This window comes from Prosopis cineraria, unplaced genomic scaffold, assembly GCF_029017545.1.
Source record: "Prosopis cineraria cultivar Desert tree isolate PC_DT_omini unplaced genomic scaffold, ASM2901754v1 PC1, whole genome shotgun sequence".
In the NCBI taxonomy this organism is placed as follows: Eukaryota; Viridiplantae; Streptophyta; class Magnoliopsida; order Fabales; family Fabaceae; genus Prosopis; species Prosopis cineraria.
The window spans coordinates 38545020-38562849 of record NW_026555332.1 but is presented as its reverse complement, the minus strand read 5'-3'; the positions used below and the strand labels follow the sequence as shown (position 1 = coordinate 38562849).

At 30.9% G+C, this 17830-nt stretch overlaps 3 protein-coding genes and 1 non-coding gene across 4 annotated transcripts; 1 reads left to right on the top strand and 3 right to left on the bottom strand.

The window, feature by feature from the left end:
- Positions 1-788: 788 nt before the first annotated feature.
- On the bottom strand, positions 789-984 carry LOC129296507 (U2 spliceosomal RNA). Its single transcript, XR_008589813.1, has one exon. It is a non-coding gene; the product is annotated as a U2 spliceosomal RNA (small nuclear RNA).
- Positions 985-1230: 246 nt separating this feature from the next.
- LOC129296798 (protein DETOXIFICATION 16-like) lies at positions 1231-5170 on the top strand. The gene is made up of 8 exons (XM_054935289.1): positions 1231-1434; positions 3178-3722; positions 3808-3894; positions 3979-4035; positions 4132-4370; positions 4475-4593; positions 4671-4757; positions 5072-5170. Exons 1-8 carry the CDS (start codon positions 1231-1233, stop codon positions 5168-5170), a joined length of 1437 nt encoding a protein of 478 aa, XP_054791264.1.
- A 272-nt stretch (positions 5171-5442) lies between these two features.
- Positions 5443-13188, bottom strand: LOC129292722 (alpha-L-arabinofuranosidase 1-like). The gene is made up of 13 exons (XM_054930338.1): positions 12291-13188; positions 8482-8564; positions 8338-8392; positions 7935-8137; positions 7702-7820; positions 7374-7527; positions 7212-7281; positions 6978-7123; positions 6797-6895; positions 6252-6697; positions 5917-6166; positions 5688-5831; positions 5443-5581 (listed from the first exon to the last, which is right to left on the bottom strand). The coding sequence occupies exons 1-13, from the start codon at positions 12535-12537 to the stop codon at positions 5486-5488; spliced, it is 2112 nt and encodes a 703-aa protein (XP_054786313.1). The 5' UTR covers positions 12538-13188; the 3' UTR covers positions 5443-5485.
- Positions 13189-14785: 1597 nt separating this feature from the next.
- On the bottom strand, positions 14786-16977 carry LOC129287774 (probable glutathione S-transferase). The gene is made up of 2 exons (XM_054924018.1): positions 16589-16977; positions 14786-15340 (listed from the first exon to the last, which is right to left on the bottom strand). The coding sequence occupies exons 1-2, from the start codon at positions 16895-16897 to the stop codon at positions 14972-14974; spliced, it is 678 nt and encodes a 225-aa protein (XP_054779993.1). The 5' UTR covers positions 16898-16977; the 3' UTR covers positions 14786-14971.
- Positions 16978-17830: the final 853 nt, after the last annotated feature.

Sequence of the window (17830 nt, the reverse complement as noted above, 5' to 3'; positions counted from 1 at the left end):
TTTACCTCATATTGTATCAAGGTTTTTAATAATTATAAAAATTCAGATGTTTAGTTGATTCCCTTCATTAAAGTCTAGTTATAATTTTGGCATGTCAACATGAAAATATATTAAAATATTCATTATATTTTTTTTAAAAAAATTATCATTTAAATTTGAGATTCTGAAATTCGTAAGACAAACGAAAAAAGAATTGAGGAAAAGAAAATTAGAAATGGTTGAAAAGAATTGAAGGCGTGGAAGAAGTATTAGCTGATAGAGGCTTATGATATAATATATTCTCACGTTTCATTACGCCATAAATTAATTAGGCGAAATTCTAAAAGAACGTTAATCAATATTTTATTAAAATCCTAACCAATTAATTAATTTTTAAATAGAAGCAAAATTTTAGAATGATAACCAATTTAAATTGAAAAAAATACTAAAAAATAAGGAAGCAAAATTACTTTCGAATGGTAAGTAATTTATCATAATAAAAAATAAATATAAATGAAGAGGAAAAAAAAGAGAATGTTGGGTGTTAACTTCTCTCTCTGTTTCCACTTGTTTACCGGATACAGAACATCGGAACATGGAAAATATTCAAACAGTCAAACTGCGGCTTTCGACACGGCCCAAATCCTTTTCACCTTCTTCGGCTCAGGAGTTGAAATAGAAATCTGAAAGAAACCTCGGTGCAATTTAATGTTGAAAGCCCAAACACCGAAAGAACGAATATCACTTGAAATCCACTCACTCTGAATATAATAACAAATACGAGACAAAACCTTTAAGACTTGGGCTTGATGGGGCGCGCCAGGCCCTTGCAGTAGTGCAACACATGGGCGACGCTCGAGAATCCCAGTAGCAAGCTACTGTAATGGACTCTCCCCCTCTAAAAATTAATTTAATATCATGTGGGCCATTGGCCCACGTATCAGATATTAAACTGATAAGAACAGATACTACACTTGATCTTAGCCAAAAGGCCGAGAAAGGTATGCCTTGTAACAAGTCCAAGCTCGTGTATTATAGTTGCCCCATGCCTTGCTGCCTCTTACTCTGCTCGGTGTGGGATTCTTAGCAGTCGCAAGCAGGGAACCACATTTGTATACTGACTTGTATATATAGATATGAATGAACTGCTCCAACAGAAACTTCTGTTATCTGTGTCGTTATGAGTTATCTTTTTTCACTTCTTGCGACTCACAATCAATGAAGAAATCGGAAAGCAAAAAAGAAGACATGATGACGGGACTGCGAAGAAGTCATAGAGTAATAGAAGAATGTAAGAGACAAGTGTGCCTAGCGCTTCCTCTCGTCTCAGTTGGTCTCTTACAGCACAGTTTGCAAACCATCTCTGTTTTATTTGTTGGTCATCTTGGTACCCTCCCTCTCTCTGCTGCTTCCATGGCCACCTCCTTCGCTTCGGTCACTGGCTTCAACTTGCTGGTAAGTACATGCCCTCTCACTTTTTTCCCATCAAATAACGCCATGATTATCAAACTTCTTCATCATATACTTCTTATCTTCAATATCCAACTATATAGTAATTCTTGGTTGTCCAATGAGTTTGTTCATCAGTAATCTTATCCTACTCGATTCATTTCTTGAAAAATTCTTAATGTTAAAGGACAAATTTCAAAGATCAAATAATTAAGTGCCTGTTTGGATTTCCCAAAAAATTAATTATTTTGGCTAAAATTATGGTTTGTAAAAAAAATACCAAACACCCCCATTTCTTTATAATCGATTGTTTAGTTATAATCACATTTTATTTGAAGCTGGCAGCACTTGCTTATCAATTTTAATATTTACAATTACCAGCATTTATTGATTGTCAGAATGTTGACTTGCCAAATATACCCCTCTCAAATGCCCATCCCTCATATTCTTTCTCTATTCTCATTGGTGCTTCTTGTGTGCTCCTGCCTCACTACTCCTCCATCCATCTCCTCCCTTACCAAATATATATTTTTTTACACAAATTAAGTTGTTAATATTACCTTAAAATATAATTTAAATTTCCAATTAATTAGTATATAATTATATGTTAAATAATTATATAAATATTAAATGGATCACTATTATACATATTTTATTTGTTGAATAGAGTTCAATAAATTTAATAATATTATATACAATTTTATTAATATTTACATTTTAAAAAGAAATAATTTACATACTTAAAATTAATTTTGACTAAAATTATTCAAATATTTTCAATCTTATCAAAATTAATTTCATAAAATAATATCCAAACATCACCATGTTATAATGTAATTAATTATAATTAAAATCAATCATATTAATTAATTTTTTTATAATTAGTTATATACAACTGAAATTCAAATAAGATATTTAAAAAACAAAATGCACATTTCTCCTGAACTTTGAGTATTGAAAAATCTTGAACGGAAGGTTTTCACTGATCTTTGAGCGAGGTTGGCAAGCGACTGATCCAAGGGTCGTTGGTTTCGAATAATAATATTCTAGAGAATATGATAGGACGGCTTCATGTCCCGATGTTGTCAATACGTTTTTTGTTTTTTTTGTTTTTGTTTCAATGCTGCCTGTGTTGTTAAATGTAAACACATGTTGCTGTCTTTTTCCTTGTGTGGCCCATGAGAAACAACAACGATTTACACATGATGTAGTTCTCATCTTTCTAAATTACCAATACAATACATGAGTACATCGTTTTTTCAATAATATTCTGAATTTCCAATGTCTTTTGACTGTTTGCAGAATTTATTTAATATTTTCAAGCCTATGGATAAATGAAAACTCGATTTGTCATTTCATACTTAGATTAGAATGTCATTTTGTTGAGAAATAAAGAAAAATTAATGTTAAAAATGGGTGTCTATATATGATTATTGATTAAAATTTATACTTGAAACGCAATGTCTGACGCCCCCCCCCCCAAAAAAAAAAGAAAAAAAAAAAGCATAATGTCTAAATTATATTACTCAAGCAAGTTCTACACATCATAGACTCCAACCCAAAGAAAAAAACACAAGGGGAAAAATTATCATTTACCACTCAAATGAACCGGTCTCCTTAAAATTGACAGTGCCAATTTTTTAGAAAAAGTTAAGAGAATCCAACGTAGTTTCTTTTCTTTTCTTTCTTTCTTTCTTTCTTCCAATTACATGTGCTACTTGTTGATTTGATTTATGACTAATTGAACAGATGGGATTGGCAAGTGCACTGGACACCTTTTGCGGTCAATCATATGGAGCAGGACAACACCATATGCTCGGCATACACATGCAAAGATCCACGTTGGTTCTTTCACTAAGCAGTGTACTCCTTGCAATAATCTGGGCAAACACAGAACCAATTCTTGTGGCTATGAAGCAAGACAAACTCATATCAAAAGAAGCAGGATCATATGCCCATTGCATGATCCCAAGCCTCTTCGCATTTGGTCCTCTTCAGTGCATTATGAAATTCTTGCAAACCCAGAACATTGTCCTCCCCATGCTGCTAACTTCTGCAATTGCAGCTCTGTTTCACATCATCCTTTGTTGGGTTTTGGTGTTCAAATCTGGGCTTGGGAGTAAAGGAGCAGCCATAGCGATTTCTCTGTCTTATTGGGTAAATGTGGTATTAATGGCACTGTATGTGAGGTTCTCTTCTTCCTGCAAACTATCATGGACTGGTTTCTCAAAGAAGGCTCTCAACAATGTCCTTGACTTCCTTAAACTTGCTGTTCCTTCTGCTATTATGCTCTGGTATCTGTTTGAAGTCATAGTTAAGATTGTAACTGTGTATAATAATCTGGTGGCAGTTGATCTTTGTATTTTTGAACTTGTACAGCTTGAAAGTGTGGACGTTTGAGCTGATGATCCTCTTGTCAGGCCTTCTTCCTAATCCAACCCTACAAACCTCTGTTCTTTCAATATGGTCAGTTAATTACCAAACTTTAATTTCACCACCTTTTTCCCCAAACCGTGATGAGTACGAGAAGTTTCTGATTTACAATTGCAGCCTCAATATGTTTTGTATAGCTTGGATGATCCCATTTGGATTCAGTGCTGCAGTAAGGTGACGATTGTCTCCATTAACAAATTATTCACCCCTAGTTTATTTTATGAAGATCAATTCTATGATGGTGAAAATGTGAAACCTTGTAAATGACAGCACAAGAGTGTCAAATGAACTAGGGGCAGGAAATGCAAAAGCTGCAAGTTTAGCAGTTTGGGTGGTGTTAGGCATAGCCTTAAGTGAGGGTACGTTATTACTTCTAGTGATGATTCTGCTTCGAAATCACCTGGGACAAGTTTATAGCGATGACAAGGAAGTAGTGAGACAAGTGGCCTTCATGATACCAGTTTTGGCCATATCTAGCTTCCTTGATGGAATCCAAAGCGCTCTTTCAGGTCACTCTCAATTTCTCATAAGTCACATCTAAATTTCTTATAAGCACAACTCAAACTTGAAGGTGATGTAAATTTGAGTGAGTATGATCTGCATATATGTTCAGGAATCGTGAGAGGATGTGGATGGCAGAAGATTGGAGCGTATGTGAACTTGGGATCCTTTTACCTTGCCGGCGTTCCTTGTGCTGTTATATTAGCTTTCGTTGCTCACATGAATGCCAAGGTGAAAAACTCGCATGGCATTCTTGGATCTGATATTTTGTTACACACAGACACTGTTATTTATTTATTGTGAAATAGGGGCTGTGGTTGGGGATCGTGGTTGCTTTTGCACTGCAAGTGGCATTTTTCCTGGTCATTACAGTTGGCACTGATTGGGAGAAAGAAGTAAGGCAAAGAGTTCCATGGTTTTATATTTGGGAAAATATCTTTTATTCAACTTTTCCTCTTTTATCGATCCAGTTTTATATTTTAACTCCTTGTCCTTATAGCGTTGTTGGCTCGATATAAACCCAATCCCGATATTTCTTAATTCACTAAAGAGTAGTTGTACTGCATCAAAATTAAAGAACTAAATCGATTATTGAAAAAACAAAATTCAAGAGCTAAAAGTCATATTATCCTCTATATATTTTCAAGCATACATTGCTTCCGTAAGGTAAGGGCTTTGTTTTTCTTTTTCTTTTCTTTTTTTCCTGCAGGCAAAAGAGGCTCAGGGTAGAGTGGAGAGTTCAAGTATCTACTTCACAAGTACTGCACCAAGTGATCAAATATTACCATCTCAAGAACATGCAGCATGAATCCACTGTAGTCTTGCTGGTCAAGGTCTACTGTTTTGAATTTAGTTTTACCACATTATCAAGATGTAACGAGAAAAATAGTAAAATAATAATATTATTCAAGGGAATGATTTGAAGTACAAAATCATACTAGTAGAACAAAGAAAGGGACCTGTAGAAATAAAGGGATATCATTGAAACTCTGAACTCACCAGCCTAAACCCTAAACAAAAATCTAAATCTAAAATTAACCAACGCCTAAAACTACTTTAGTACTCACAGGAAAAAAAAAATAAACTAAAACAAAAATATAAGGGAATCATCAAAAGTGGTCAATCACTTTGGGAAATCAAAAGCTGAGACTGAATGTGGAGGGAGCGTGACAGTTGTGTCCTTTCCAGCATTATCCAGTGGACTCTGTACTGGAACAACCTACAAAGAGACAAAAGAAATACATGGAATACATTACAAATGAGCTCTACAAACTTTAATATAAAAGAAATAAATATAAGAAGATGCAAGATATATACACACACACCTTTGTAGGCTCTTTAAAGGAATTCTCATCCAGTGCATTAGCAGATGTGATCACTGTCTTCGTTGCTCCTGATAGTTTCACATTTGTGCCCAATCCATTGAGAGTGATCTTAAGAGTTGCAGGATTCTCATTGAAGTTAACAACCTGCAAAAATGATTTGAATTACAAATGAGAAAGACACAAAATTGGCATAATTTGATTATGTTTTCACTTGAATTTATTTAAGCACCTTCACTCTTATGTAACTCTTCTTGTTGGTTGAATTTGTGAACATAATTGCAGACGCAAGGATTGAAGGAGGAGCTTCAAGTGTAGAGTTCAAATATGTTGCTCCGCTTGACTCTATGAAAAGCTTTTGCAAATAATAGCTTGGAGTTGCATAACTCTGATGCGAGTCAAATACAATAGCATCGGGCATCCACCTCCTATCATGTGTATTAACAAACAATGGTGCATAGCTCACCAATTCAACCACATCACTGTTTGGGAAAAGAAACAAAAATGATCAAAGAGTAATTAATTAAATGACTAGACATGAAAATTGATGACTAAGAGATGAGAAACCTGTTCTTCTCCAATCCCATAAGGAATCCAGCTTCACCCAATGCAGCTAAGAGGGTTCCGTTATTTTTTGCGGCATCACCCTCTTGAACAGCATATTCACTAACAAAAGCCTTAGGACCGGAACGAGGTATCTTATCAAACTTGGTATAGTTTTTGAACATAGTTGTAGAATCTTTATATATGTGGAAGTCATATAATTCTGCCGGGTGGTCCAAAGGTTTTGCAGTAGCATCGCAATTTGATATAATTTGCATATCTGGATATGCACGTTTTATGGCAGCGTAGAACTTAAGATAGTTCCCATGGTAGTTAGGCATACCACAATTCTCGTTTCCAATAGCAACATACTGTAAGTCAAAGGGTTCAGGGTGACCTAAAGAAGCTCTTATTTTACCCCATCTTGATGTGGCAGGACCTCTAGTAAATTCAATACCATCAAGAGCTTCCTATATAACAATTAACACAAGGTAAATTGAAAAGACTCAAAGAAAATGACGATTAACTAATGAGAAAGGCGTATAAAACATGAAGAGTTTAAATTATACCTGAATCATAGGACCAATTCCCGTGGTATTGACTGAGTCGTGAAAGCTAATACCAGTGTTAAATACCCATATTGGGGCTGCGCCAAGATCCTCTGCCAACTGTTCCATTAATGGATATTTTTAATAATTAGTATATGATAACAAAATTAAGCGTAAATATTGAGAATCAAAACGAACTAACCTGAAGAAATTCTAAATAACCAAATCCATCATCAACCCAATAACCCCATGCATCATTGAAGTGACCAGGTCTCTTCTCCCATGGTCCAATGGTGTACTTCCACCTGAATGCATTTCTCATATAACTTCCTTCAACATAACAGCCACCTGATCATTCCATCCAATGAAGTTAGGTTATGATTGAAAAAAGTAAATTTTTTAAAAAAATAACTTCAACCATTTCATATATGCTTACCAGGAAATCTGAGAAATTTTGGCTTCAAATCAGCCGCCTTTTGAAAAAGGTCATTTCTAAAACCATGTCCCTGGTTAAAAATCCAAAATATAAAACATGTTAAAAAAATGGACTTTAATATGCTGATAACATAACACAGTAATTGATCAATTATTTGAAGACCTTGTATGTGTCCATAGGCATTGCTGACACTTGATCCAACCACATAGTTCCTTTCTGGGTCGTCGTTAATTGAAGGCTTGCATTGACATCTGATGCTGTAGCTTCAAGAATAGTCTCAAACTTTTTCCATCTCCTCACATAACTTGCATAAGTCCTAAGAAAAAGGTAAAACCATTCAGTTTATATATGGTCAACTAATTTGTTTAAAAAAAAAAACAAAGAGTATACAAATTAATAGGAAGTAATTAAAAAAAAACTAATAGGAAGTAATTAACAATATAATAGACTGTATAGATGTGTAACAAATAAGTAGATAATATAATTATACTTGATGTTATGTGAAGCCAACTCTTTTCCATTAGCTCCAGTAAATGCCACTTTCAAATTAATTGGTCCTAAGGCACGAAGATAGAATATAATTCTATATTTCTTCCCTTGCTCAATATTCTGAAAAAAGAAAAAAAAGAACACGAAATTAAATGTTATATAGAATAATTAAGTATCATAGTGAAAGTGATATTATACCGTGGAAATTAAAATGTTAGATATACAAAGACTCACCATGCCCCAAAAACCAGGGTTGGAAAGGCCAACACCATTAGGACATTTTGAAGGTGAAGGACAGAGAATATCCAATCTGACAGCAACTTTGTTCATGGGAAACAAAGACGTAGCTTCAGTTTCAACATAAATGTTTGATTCATCCCCTATTATTGACCATGGAAAGATGCCTGCTGGAAGTTGTGAACCTTGTTCTTCAAAACCTAAACACACAACAATAAAAGCAACATGCTTTTCTTAATTTTATATAAAAAGAAAAAAACTTAATGTAATATTTAGTAAGCAGAAAAATGTTTTTTAAAAAGGAAATGACAAATGCACTTATCATTTCTTTTTCAAAAAAACACTTTTTTAGTGTATCAAACAAGCAGTATAGATAGGAGATTATCAAAATGGTCTTTACCTCTGTTGCTGACTAGCTCAGCCCACAATCCACCAGCGCCAGCGTGATTAATTTCCTACAAAATAGGTAATTGATGATTAGTTATTCTAGAATCATATATGTGAAAAGCTGTATATAAGTTTACAGATTGAACAAAATATTTACCTCAAAGAATACTCCAAAAAAGTTTTTGGAAATTGGCCTTCCAGTACCAACGTTCACAACTAATGTGGAAGTATCATTTCCAGCTGCAAAACTTTGAAATATAAGAGAAACAAATAGAACTATACACAATAGAGCTCTGAAAGAAGGCATATTCTTAAACCTCAAACTAATGTGATCTAATAGTTGGCATGCTACATATTTATAGCTACTAGTGGATATAATTTACATTTACATTATGTTATTTATCATAAGATATTATCAACGAGATTGTCGAAAAGAAATATTAACAACTAGATATTAAGTGTAAAGCAATATCAATCCTTTTTCAGGCAAAAAAAAAAATAACAATACAAATTATTGATTTTCTAAACGCATACAAATTAAAATACTTAAATGAATAAAAAAAATATGCAACTATTAAAAATATAAAAGTATATAACTAGACAAAATACTATTAGAGGGTAAGAGTCAAGTAATTAATGAAATAGTATAATTTTATATATGATATTTTGTTTACATTTAGCTTCTGTTATAAATTACATTACATCTAACTTTTAAATATGTTTTTTAAGTTGATTATATTATGGTTTTTCTTAAGAAAAATGGGAAGGACCTCAACAAAACAAAAGAGAAAAATTATAAACCGTAAAAATGAATGCTCTTGTAATTTAATGACAAGTATAACTAAGCAAGAGAAAAATAGAAGGTCATATTAAAACATTAAAAGAAAAATATGAGTTATATATTGTTAGATCAGCGTTCTTATTAGCATCATTTTGGTTATAGATTCATTATCTTTTATAATATATATATATAACCGATTTTGTATTTTTTTTGTCAAATGTAAAGTATTAAAAACTTCAATTGATTTATTTTAGCTATTTATCGTCAGAGAAAATTCTTCAATATCATTTCTTAAACTACAAACTATATCTATATAATATATGAAAATATTCAAGTATGTTATGATTATTTAGTGATTTTTGGATTTTATGATATCTTGATGGATTTTTGTTTATAATATCTTTTATAATACCTATTTATAATTATTTTAAAATTTTATGATATTTTTATGTATCTTCATATTTTTATGAGATTCTTTCTTATTTTACTAAGTCAAAAAATTTTCAAAATAGATTTTTAAAAAATAAAATATTTTTTATCAAAAAATTTAAACAAAAAGGCTCATATCATATTACAACAGCGTCATATCAACAAAAATTTGAAATATACAAGAAATAAAAGAACCCTAATTAAAGCACATAATGCCAACATAAAACTTTTTTTCGATTATAGTAAAAATTTGCAACTTTATTGTTGACATGATATATACACATATATATTCAAAATTTGATGAATATAATTTATATTAATTTTTTAAAAATATTATTATGAATCCAATTCGTATCAACAATTAAACTATACTTGATAAGTTAATCCAAAGTTGGTGTTTACAAATAAACAAAAAAAATTAAGTAATTTAAAATTAAGTAGGATAAGGAGCCTAGTTATTTAAAATTAAGTAATTTTCATATAGTTTATAAGGCTTAATGTGTTAACAATATTAATAACAAAAGTTTGTTGTGAAACAATGTTAATAAGAATTATATACATAATTTTATATTCTCAATGTACTTTTATCCAATCAAATTTAAACAAGTGACTTTTAATGTGTTAACAATATTAATAACAAAAGTTTGTTGTGAAATAAATAATTGATGCAAAATACACATGTTTTAATTTAATTGAAAACAAGAACTTTGAATATATAAGGATAAATATATAAATTTTTTATTTTAGATTCTTGTGATATCTTTATGATTTTTTTATGAAAAATAATTTATTACTTATTTATTTTAAAGGAAAAAATTAGTTTATATACATTTAAGGTACTTGTTTCTATTCAATTTAAACCATGTGTATTTTTATAAATGATTTATACTATAATAACCCTTTTTATTAATATTGTTAACACTTTAATATCTACTTATTTTTTTCTAACAAAATATCCACTTGTTTTTATTTGATTCCATTATTAAACAGATAAATTTAAATATATAAGTTTTCCATATTCATGAATTATTTACCGTAGCTTCTCAAAATAATAAGAAGTATGTTTATCCATTCTTTTTTTTAATTTTAAACAAATGTCATAAAGTTTTACAAAATAGATTTTTTTAAAAAAGTAATTTTTTTCACAACAAATAATTAAACTAACCACTGAGACTTGAGTTTGTCTTTACGTGATCAAATAATTTATTTAAGCTACAATTAAGAACTAACATTGTAATGCAATCCAATAAAATGGATACATTTAAAAGGGTGAACCAACATAAAGATTTGGAAAATGGATAAGAAGATGCAAAAGAGATGTTGCCATATTTTTTTTTATTTTTATTTTTTGATTCCCATGAGATGAAAGATAAAATTTTAATCCATTGCTTTTCTTTTTTAAGAATTGAAAAATATAAGGTAAGGTCTAATAGAAAGTATTAATTCCTTACAATACAATGAATTAAGTTTAAATTCTTGGTGAGAGAGGTCCACATTTAGTGGTTAATAGTGTGTCGAATAAGATTATTTTTAATAAAAAAATATTTATACCTGATAAATAAATAAAAAAGTTTATTATTTGGGCAACATTTTTGTGTGTGTGGGTGTTTTCAGTTTTTTAATGAATGGGGTCCTTCTTCAATTTTAAACTCAAGCAGGCTTGGTGGCCCAATCCAAATAACAAGATTTTATGCAAAGCCTTGGGTTGGAATAATTCTAGCCCACATCCAAGCATTGACTTGACTCTATATTTTTTTAATCTATTTTTATTGTTTGGGGCATAATATATTTATACTAAACTGTTTTGCTCTATTTTATATGATGAAAATGATTTTAATAAAAATAAAAATAAATATGAAAGTGAAAATGAAGATGAAGTTTAAAAATATGATTGGTATGTTCATAAAATTTGAAGATTATTTTTATTTAATATTGATATTTAAAATATAAAAAGATTAAAATGCTCAAGTTAAATTTTTCTGCCGACCCAGATATCAAAATCATCATCAACCATTGCCAGAAATTACAGCCACCATCCATGAAATCAAAAAGAAGGTCCACCTTATCACATAATCAAAGACACAAAAAAGGAAACAAGATCTATGACATCTAGTTGTTTCACAAACGTTGAAGGCAGAATGGATTGAGAGGCAAAGATGGTTGGGATTTGATGATGGTGCAAGAGGGGCAGTAAACTGAAAATATTTTTTCATTAATCACTCAAACTACAATTTACACAAATAATTATATCTTCCCTCATAATTTTCCCTTACTCTTTTTCTCTTTCTCTTTTCTTTCTCTTTCTCTTTCTCTTTCTTGCTAATACTCTCTCTCACTTTTCTCACCACCTATTCACATTCTATAAGGCTACACCCACACGTACTTCTCATTCTCTCCCTTTCCTCACTCACACACTCTTGTTTCTTCTTTCTTCGTTCTCTCTTCTACACACAATGACACACACTCACATATCTATACATTAACCATGTTGGTGATAGCTTCTCCATAGCATTCTTGATTTTTCCTCTTTCACCGCCTTAAGAGGATTAAAATAATTATTCCTAGAAATCACCTTTTCACCGCCTTTGTCATATTGCTTTAACTGAGTAAATTTCTAGATTTTTCTTGATTTATTCCAACTCTAGATTTTTCCTAAACTAGTCGATGTTTTTACAACAACGATGCTGTCAGGGTAGTAAGAGGGAGTTGTAGTCATGCAAACGAGAAGAGACGAAGGAGGAGAGAGTGGAAATTACTGATAAAGGTCACAGTCGTATGCATCATTGTAAGATCTTGGCCTTCATCTTTGTTCTTTGCTCCTCCTGTGTCATCTGTGTCATTGTTAGATCTGGAAGGTGGGTCATCGTCGGCGATAGAGGGAGGAGATGATGGAGGTGGGCGTGAAGCTTGACAACTATCTCTGCTAGCGTTGTCGTCATCTTCATCAGACATGGAGGCTGAAGTAATAGAGTCTCTGAGCTTCAATTCTTCAACAATGTTCATATCCTCCTTGGATCCTCATGGTTTCAAACGCAATGAGGGAAGAGAGGGATAGAGGAACATTGATCGAAGAGTACGAGGGTGAGAAGAGAGGAAAAGGTCAAAAATGAAAGAAGGGACATGAAATTTGAAAACTGAGATTGCATGATGGCAATCAATTCCATCAGTTTTGGTGAAACTGGAATTGATAAATTTTTCAATTCCATCGTATACCAAACAAACATTTATCCCAATTTTATTTTCATATGCATTTCCATACTACACATTTCTATTATACCAAATGAAACCTTAATCTTTTATCATGCATGTCAGCGCATGTTAAAGAAATGTGATACAAAGTGCAAATCATGAGGAAGTGTCTCTAGTGGAGATATCCCATTAAACTTACAGCAAATTAGTTAGTCGTTGTATTGAAAGTTTGAGAAAGTTTGGGCTAGTTAGCTAGCTTGACTCTTAAAATACTAAACAAGATTATAAATGATGGATTAAAAATAGAGATATTCATGAGACAAGATGAGATTGAAACACCCATGTCTCATGTCCTGTCCCAAAAAAAAAAAAAAGATTTGAGACTAAATTTTGATCCCATATCTTATCTTGTCTCAAAAGTAATTCTATATCATTAGAAATCGAGATGGAATTAAGATATCTTGCCATCCCGATAAATTAAATAATGTGGGAGAAAGATATAAATAATAACATTTATTAAAATTTTAAATCACATGATTTATTAAGTTTAAAATCAAAACAATATAAGTATATAAGTTATAACAATTTAAAATCAATTATTAAATTACATCAATCACAATTATAAGTATATCACACAATATAATAGCAATTATAAGTAATCTTTTAACTATAAAAGTAACTACAACATACAAGTCAGGTACAATATAAAATTATTGTTCTTCTTCTTTAATTGAAATATGAAAATAAAGCAACAAATACGATATAAATAAAAGTTATTAAATAGATAAATATAAAAATAAATTATATTAATATAATTAATATATTATAAAGAAAGATATTATTTTATACTACTTATTCTATAAGTCTGTATCATTAGAATTATCAATATAAAAAACTTTTAATTTTAAATAAGAATTGCATGTATTGAAATTATAATTGATATAATTAATATAACTATAAATTATATTAATATAATTAATATATTTAATGTATATTTAAAAAATAAAAATAATATATATATATATATATAATATTCAAAATGAGACGAGATGTCTCGAAAGTAATCTTATGTCTCGTCTCATCTCGGATCCCTTTCTCATCCCATCCTAATTGTTTTTGAGCCAAGACAAGACCCATTTTAATATGATTAGGATGGAAATAAACCAATCAAGATGAGTACAAGTTGAACACATTTAAAGGCAGGATGTAATGCATGGCTTCCCCTCCTCACCACATTCACCTTTTGCATGCTTTTGGGGTTTGTTATCACTTTGGTGTATCCTTGAAGATTTGTTAGCCGCCCATTCTTTATTATTACTAGTCTCAATTTTTAAATTTTTTTTGTCCCGTATTGATTTTTATGTGTAATTAAATCATATTTCCGAAAACACCCTTTATATATACTTTTAGTCCCTTGGATATTTAAAGATGCAGATTTTTCATGTGACATGTAATTGAGGATAGGAACTGAAATATTGAAATTTTTACATATCATCTAGATTTCAATATTTTCGTAGTATAGATGTTCTGAAAATTTGAGACAGACCTGTGATGAAGGTAATGAATCAAAGTTCTACATGTAAAGGGTTATTATCTGTCTTGAGTGTTCAGCATTTATTATATCAAATTTCATGAATAATACTTTAATTTCATTCAGTTTGCTGTTGTTCGCGCGCATCTGAAAACCAATCACTCCAGTTTCAACATTTGAAGTTAACAATTAGCATATAAAAATTTTGAAATTTTTTTAGTAGTAAAATTTTATCCTTCATTTATTTTGTATAGTTTGAATCCCTAAATATAATAATTTATTATAATTATTAATTATAAAAAACGACAAAATTAGAATTATGTATTCTTTAACAATTATAAAAATACAACTATTATTATTTTTTAATAAGCGTGAAGTTGATTAAATTTATTTTATATTAATAACAGGATGGAGTGTGTGTGTGTATTGAATTCATCTTCCATCCTTCATTCCTGACATGTGTATATTATTATTGTGAAATTTGTTTGCATTTGACGTCAAGATTCTCACCATCATACGAACCCCAAAAACTCAAAAGCAAGTAAAGCCTAGCATAAAGTCATAAACACACAATCACGACAGAATCATAAATTATCATCAAAATATATTTCATACAAATGGTCTACTGCTAAGGTGACCAAAACTCACTGAATTGGAAAACCAGGTTCTTCATCATCAATACTTACTTACTCATACTGTGAGAGGGTTCATATCTTCTCATCCTGATTTATTGGCTGCCATGGAACGCACATAGTTAAAGCCGAAACTGAAGTAGTCAACAACAGATTCTCTGGGAGGCAAGCCATGTTTGACAGGTGAAGTCTGCAACAAGTTGAGGCTCCATTCATGAAGATGAGGGAACCTCTCAGCAGTGAGCAGTTCCATGTCTCCAAGCTGTTCCAAGACATTAAGCCAATGAGGAATCCAACCTGCTACAATGTCCAAATACCCTAACTCTTCTCCTCCAAAATACTTCTTCCCTTCAACCTGCTTATCCAGAAGTGCTAGCGATTCCAGAGCTGATTCTATGGCTTTCTCTTTTCCTTCTCCTTGTGCCACGCCAGCTCCCCACACAGCACTCACGCACTGTAAATTTCATCACCAAACAGAAACAGCTTTATTATGTGCATATTTTTGCCAACCAGTTAACTGATAGAGTCTATGAAACAAAAACCCCAAGCTCAAAACACCAAAAAGCATGATGGATATAAATATGCATGTTAATAATAGTCCTCTGTTTCACACAGAGTAAGGAATATACTCTCCCTATTCAATATTATAAAATATTTTTTTTAAAGTATCATGTTTAAAAATATAAGTCATTTGGATATTTTAAGATGTAATTAATACGATTTTTTTTTGCTAAAAAAACCCTTGATTAGAAGTATAATTAATAAAATTAGTTAATTAAGACAATCTATTTATTATAAATATAAAAATAATATGTAATTTTAACTGATATTAGCTAACTTATTAGGGTGTAAATTAGTTAAAATGTCTCATAATACTTAACAGAAAAAGTAGGTGAGATCAATAAATATGTTTGATATTTAATTTTTTCCTAAAATGCTCTTATTGATCGTTTGACTGTGTATTTAATTTTTTCTAGTAATATAAAATGCATCCCTTGCCATTGTGAGGATTCAAACTCAGAACCTCAGGATAAACACCAGGTGACTTTGTATTTTATGATACTAATTAATTTATGCTAACTTAATGAGGGTAAAAAAAAAAACAAAAGAAAATTTTTAATAAATGCAAGGAACAATGAACAGTTGTTCTTTATATTTAACCCAAAAAAAGACCTTATTTATTTATTTATTTATTATAAAGAGGTTCTGACTTCTGAGGGAGTATTTAGCAAACTTGGTTGTAGTAGCTAGTCAAATTTGACAGTCAGCTCAGCTGGGATATTGTTACTTCTATCACAACTCTGAGCGTGGTTAAGATTCTGTATTGAAATCAGATTTAAACATTACACTTGACCTGGTGCAATTAACTGAAAGGATTACTTCATAGCTGGATAAGTTTCAATTCAATCCAATCCAACAAGCAATATCGACTCATGATCTTGACGAAAGCCGTATGTTAAGAGGTGATTGATATAACCAGTATCATATTTTACAAAGACCTGGTAAAGATCCGAAATCAGATAAGATTACATCAATATATCATTTGAACTGATGCTGTTGAGTGAATTGAATAATTAAGTCTCGACTAAAAGTTATAACTCTTGAATTAATTTCCAGCAATCGATCAAACTAAAAATTTATTAAAGAAATGAGGAGAAAGATACATAGAAACTGAGATGAATAATTATTGTTCTCATCGTACCTTCTCATCGATAAATCTCGCCCAGAAACGAGCATGGGCTCGTTTAAAAGGATCGTATGGTAGCAAAGGGTTTTGCTTCCAAGTCTCGTCGATGTACTCGAGGATGACGAGGGATTCAGCAATAGGTAAGCCGTTATGGAGAATTACAGGTACCTTCTTGTGCACAGGATTGGACTGAAGAAGCAGATCGCTTTTGGCGAGTAGATTTTCTTTGATGTATTCGTATTCCACCCCCTTCATCTTCAAAGCCCATTCGATTCTGGCGCAGGGAAAGCTCTGAGGAGTGGCGATCAGCTCCACTTCCGCCATTTTTGCGGCCGGCAAGAGGATCCTCGATTGATTCTTTTGATTAAACTTGCCGATCCAACAGCTTCGTTCTTCATTATCAATCTCATTTGGCGCCTATTTATTAATGAAAAATGATCATCTGGCCTCGTCAGAGGGAGTCAACGTTCAAAATTTGTGTCCTAATTGAAAACCCAAAAAACCAAAACGGTCCGTTCCCAATACTTTGGTTTTTAATAACACCAATACCTTTTCTTAATCAAAAACAATTCTTTAAACATCAAATTAAATCAATTAGGATTAGGATAATTATTTAATCTTATAACTATATTTAATAAAATAAATTTTTTACTGTTAATTTGTCTGCTTGCCCTAAAAAATAAAATATAATAAGAAGTTCATTTGCCACATGAGTCAGGTAGCTTATTTATATGGAAAACAAAGTTTGAGTTGGCTTCATAAAAAATAAAATTTAAAAATTATATGATGATCAACATATTATGTTTTATCAATGAAATAATTGAATTATTAATGATATGGTGTTGTTTGCATGAATTTCTAACACGGTTAGTTTTATTAAAAAAATGTTAACATTAAATTCTTAAATATTGACAAAATATTTTAAAATATTAACATAATAATTTTTTAAAGAATAACAATTATTGATATAAAAAATTATTATTTAAGATTAATTGTGTTAGGATTGGAAAATTATACAGATATTTTATAAAATTAAGAAATAAACTGAAATTTTGATATAAAATTAAAGAATCAAAATGTACTTTTGTCTAAAATTATTTATACATATAAGAGATGTGCTCATATTTAGTACTCAATGATGTCTCAAATAAAATTGTCTCTAATAAAAAAAACCTATAAGTAAGAAAAAAAATCAAGAAAAAGCTTGTAAATTTAATCAATTATTTAAAACATATTCTAAAATTAGTACTTGAAATT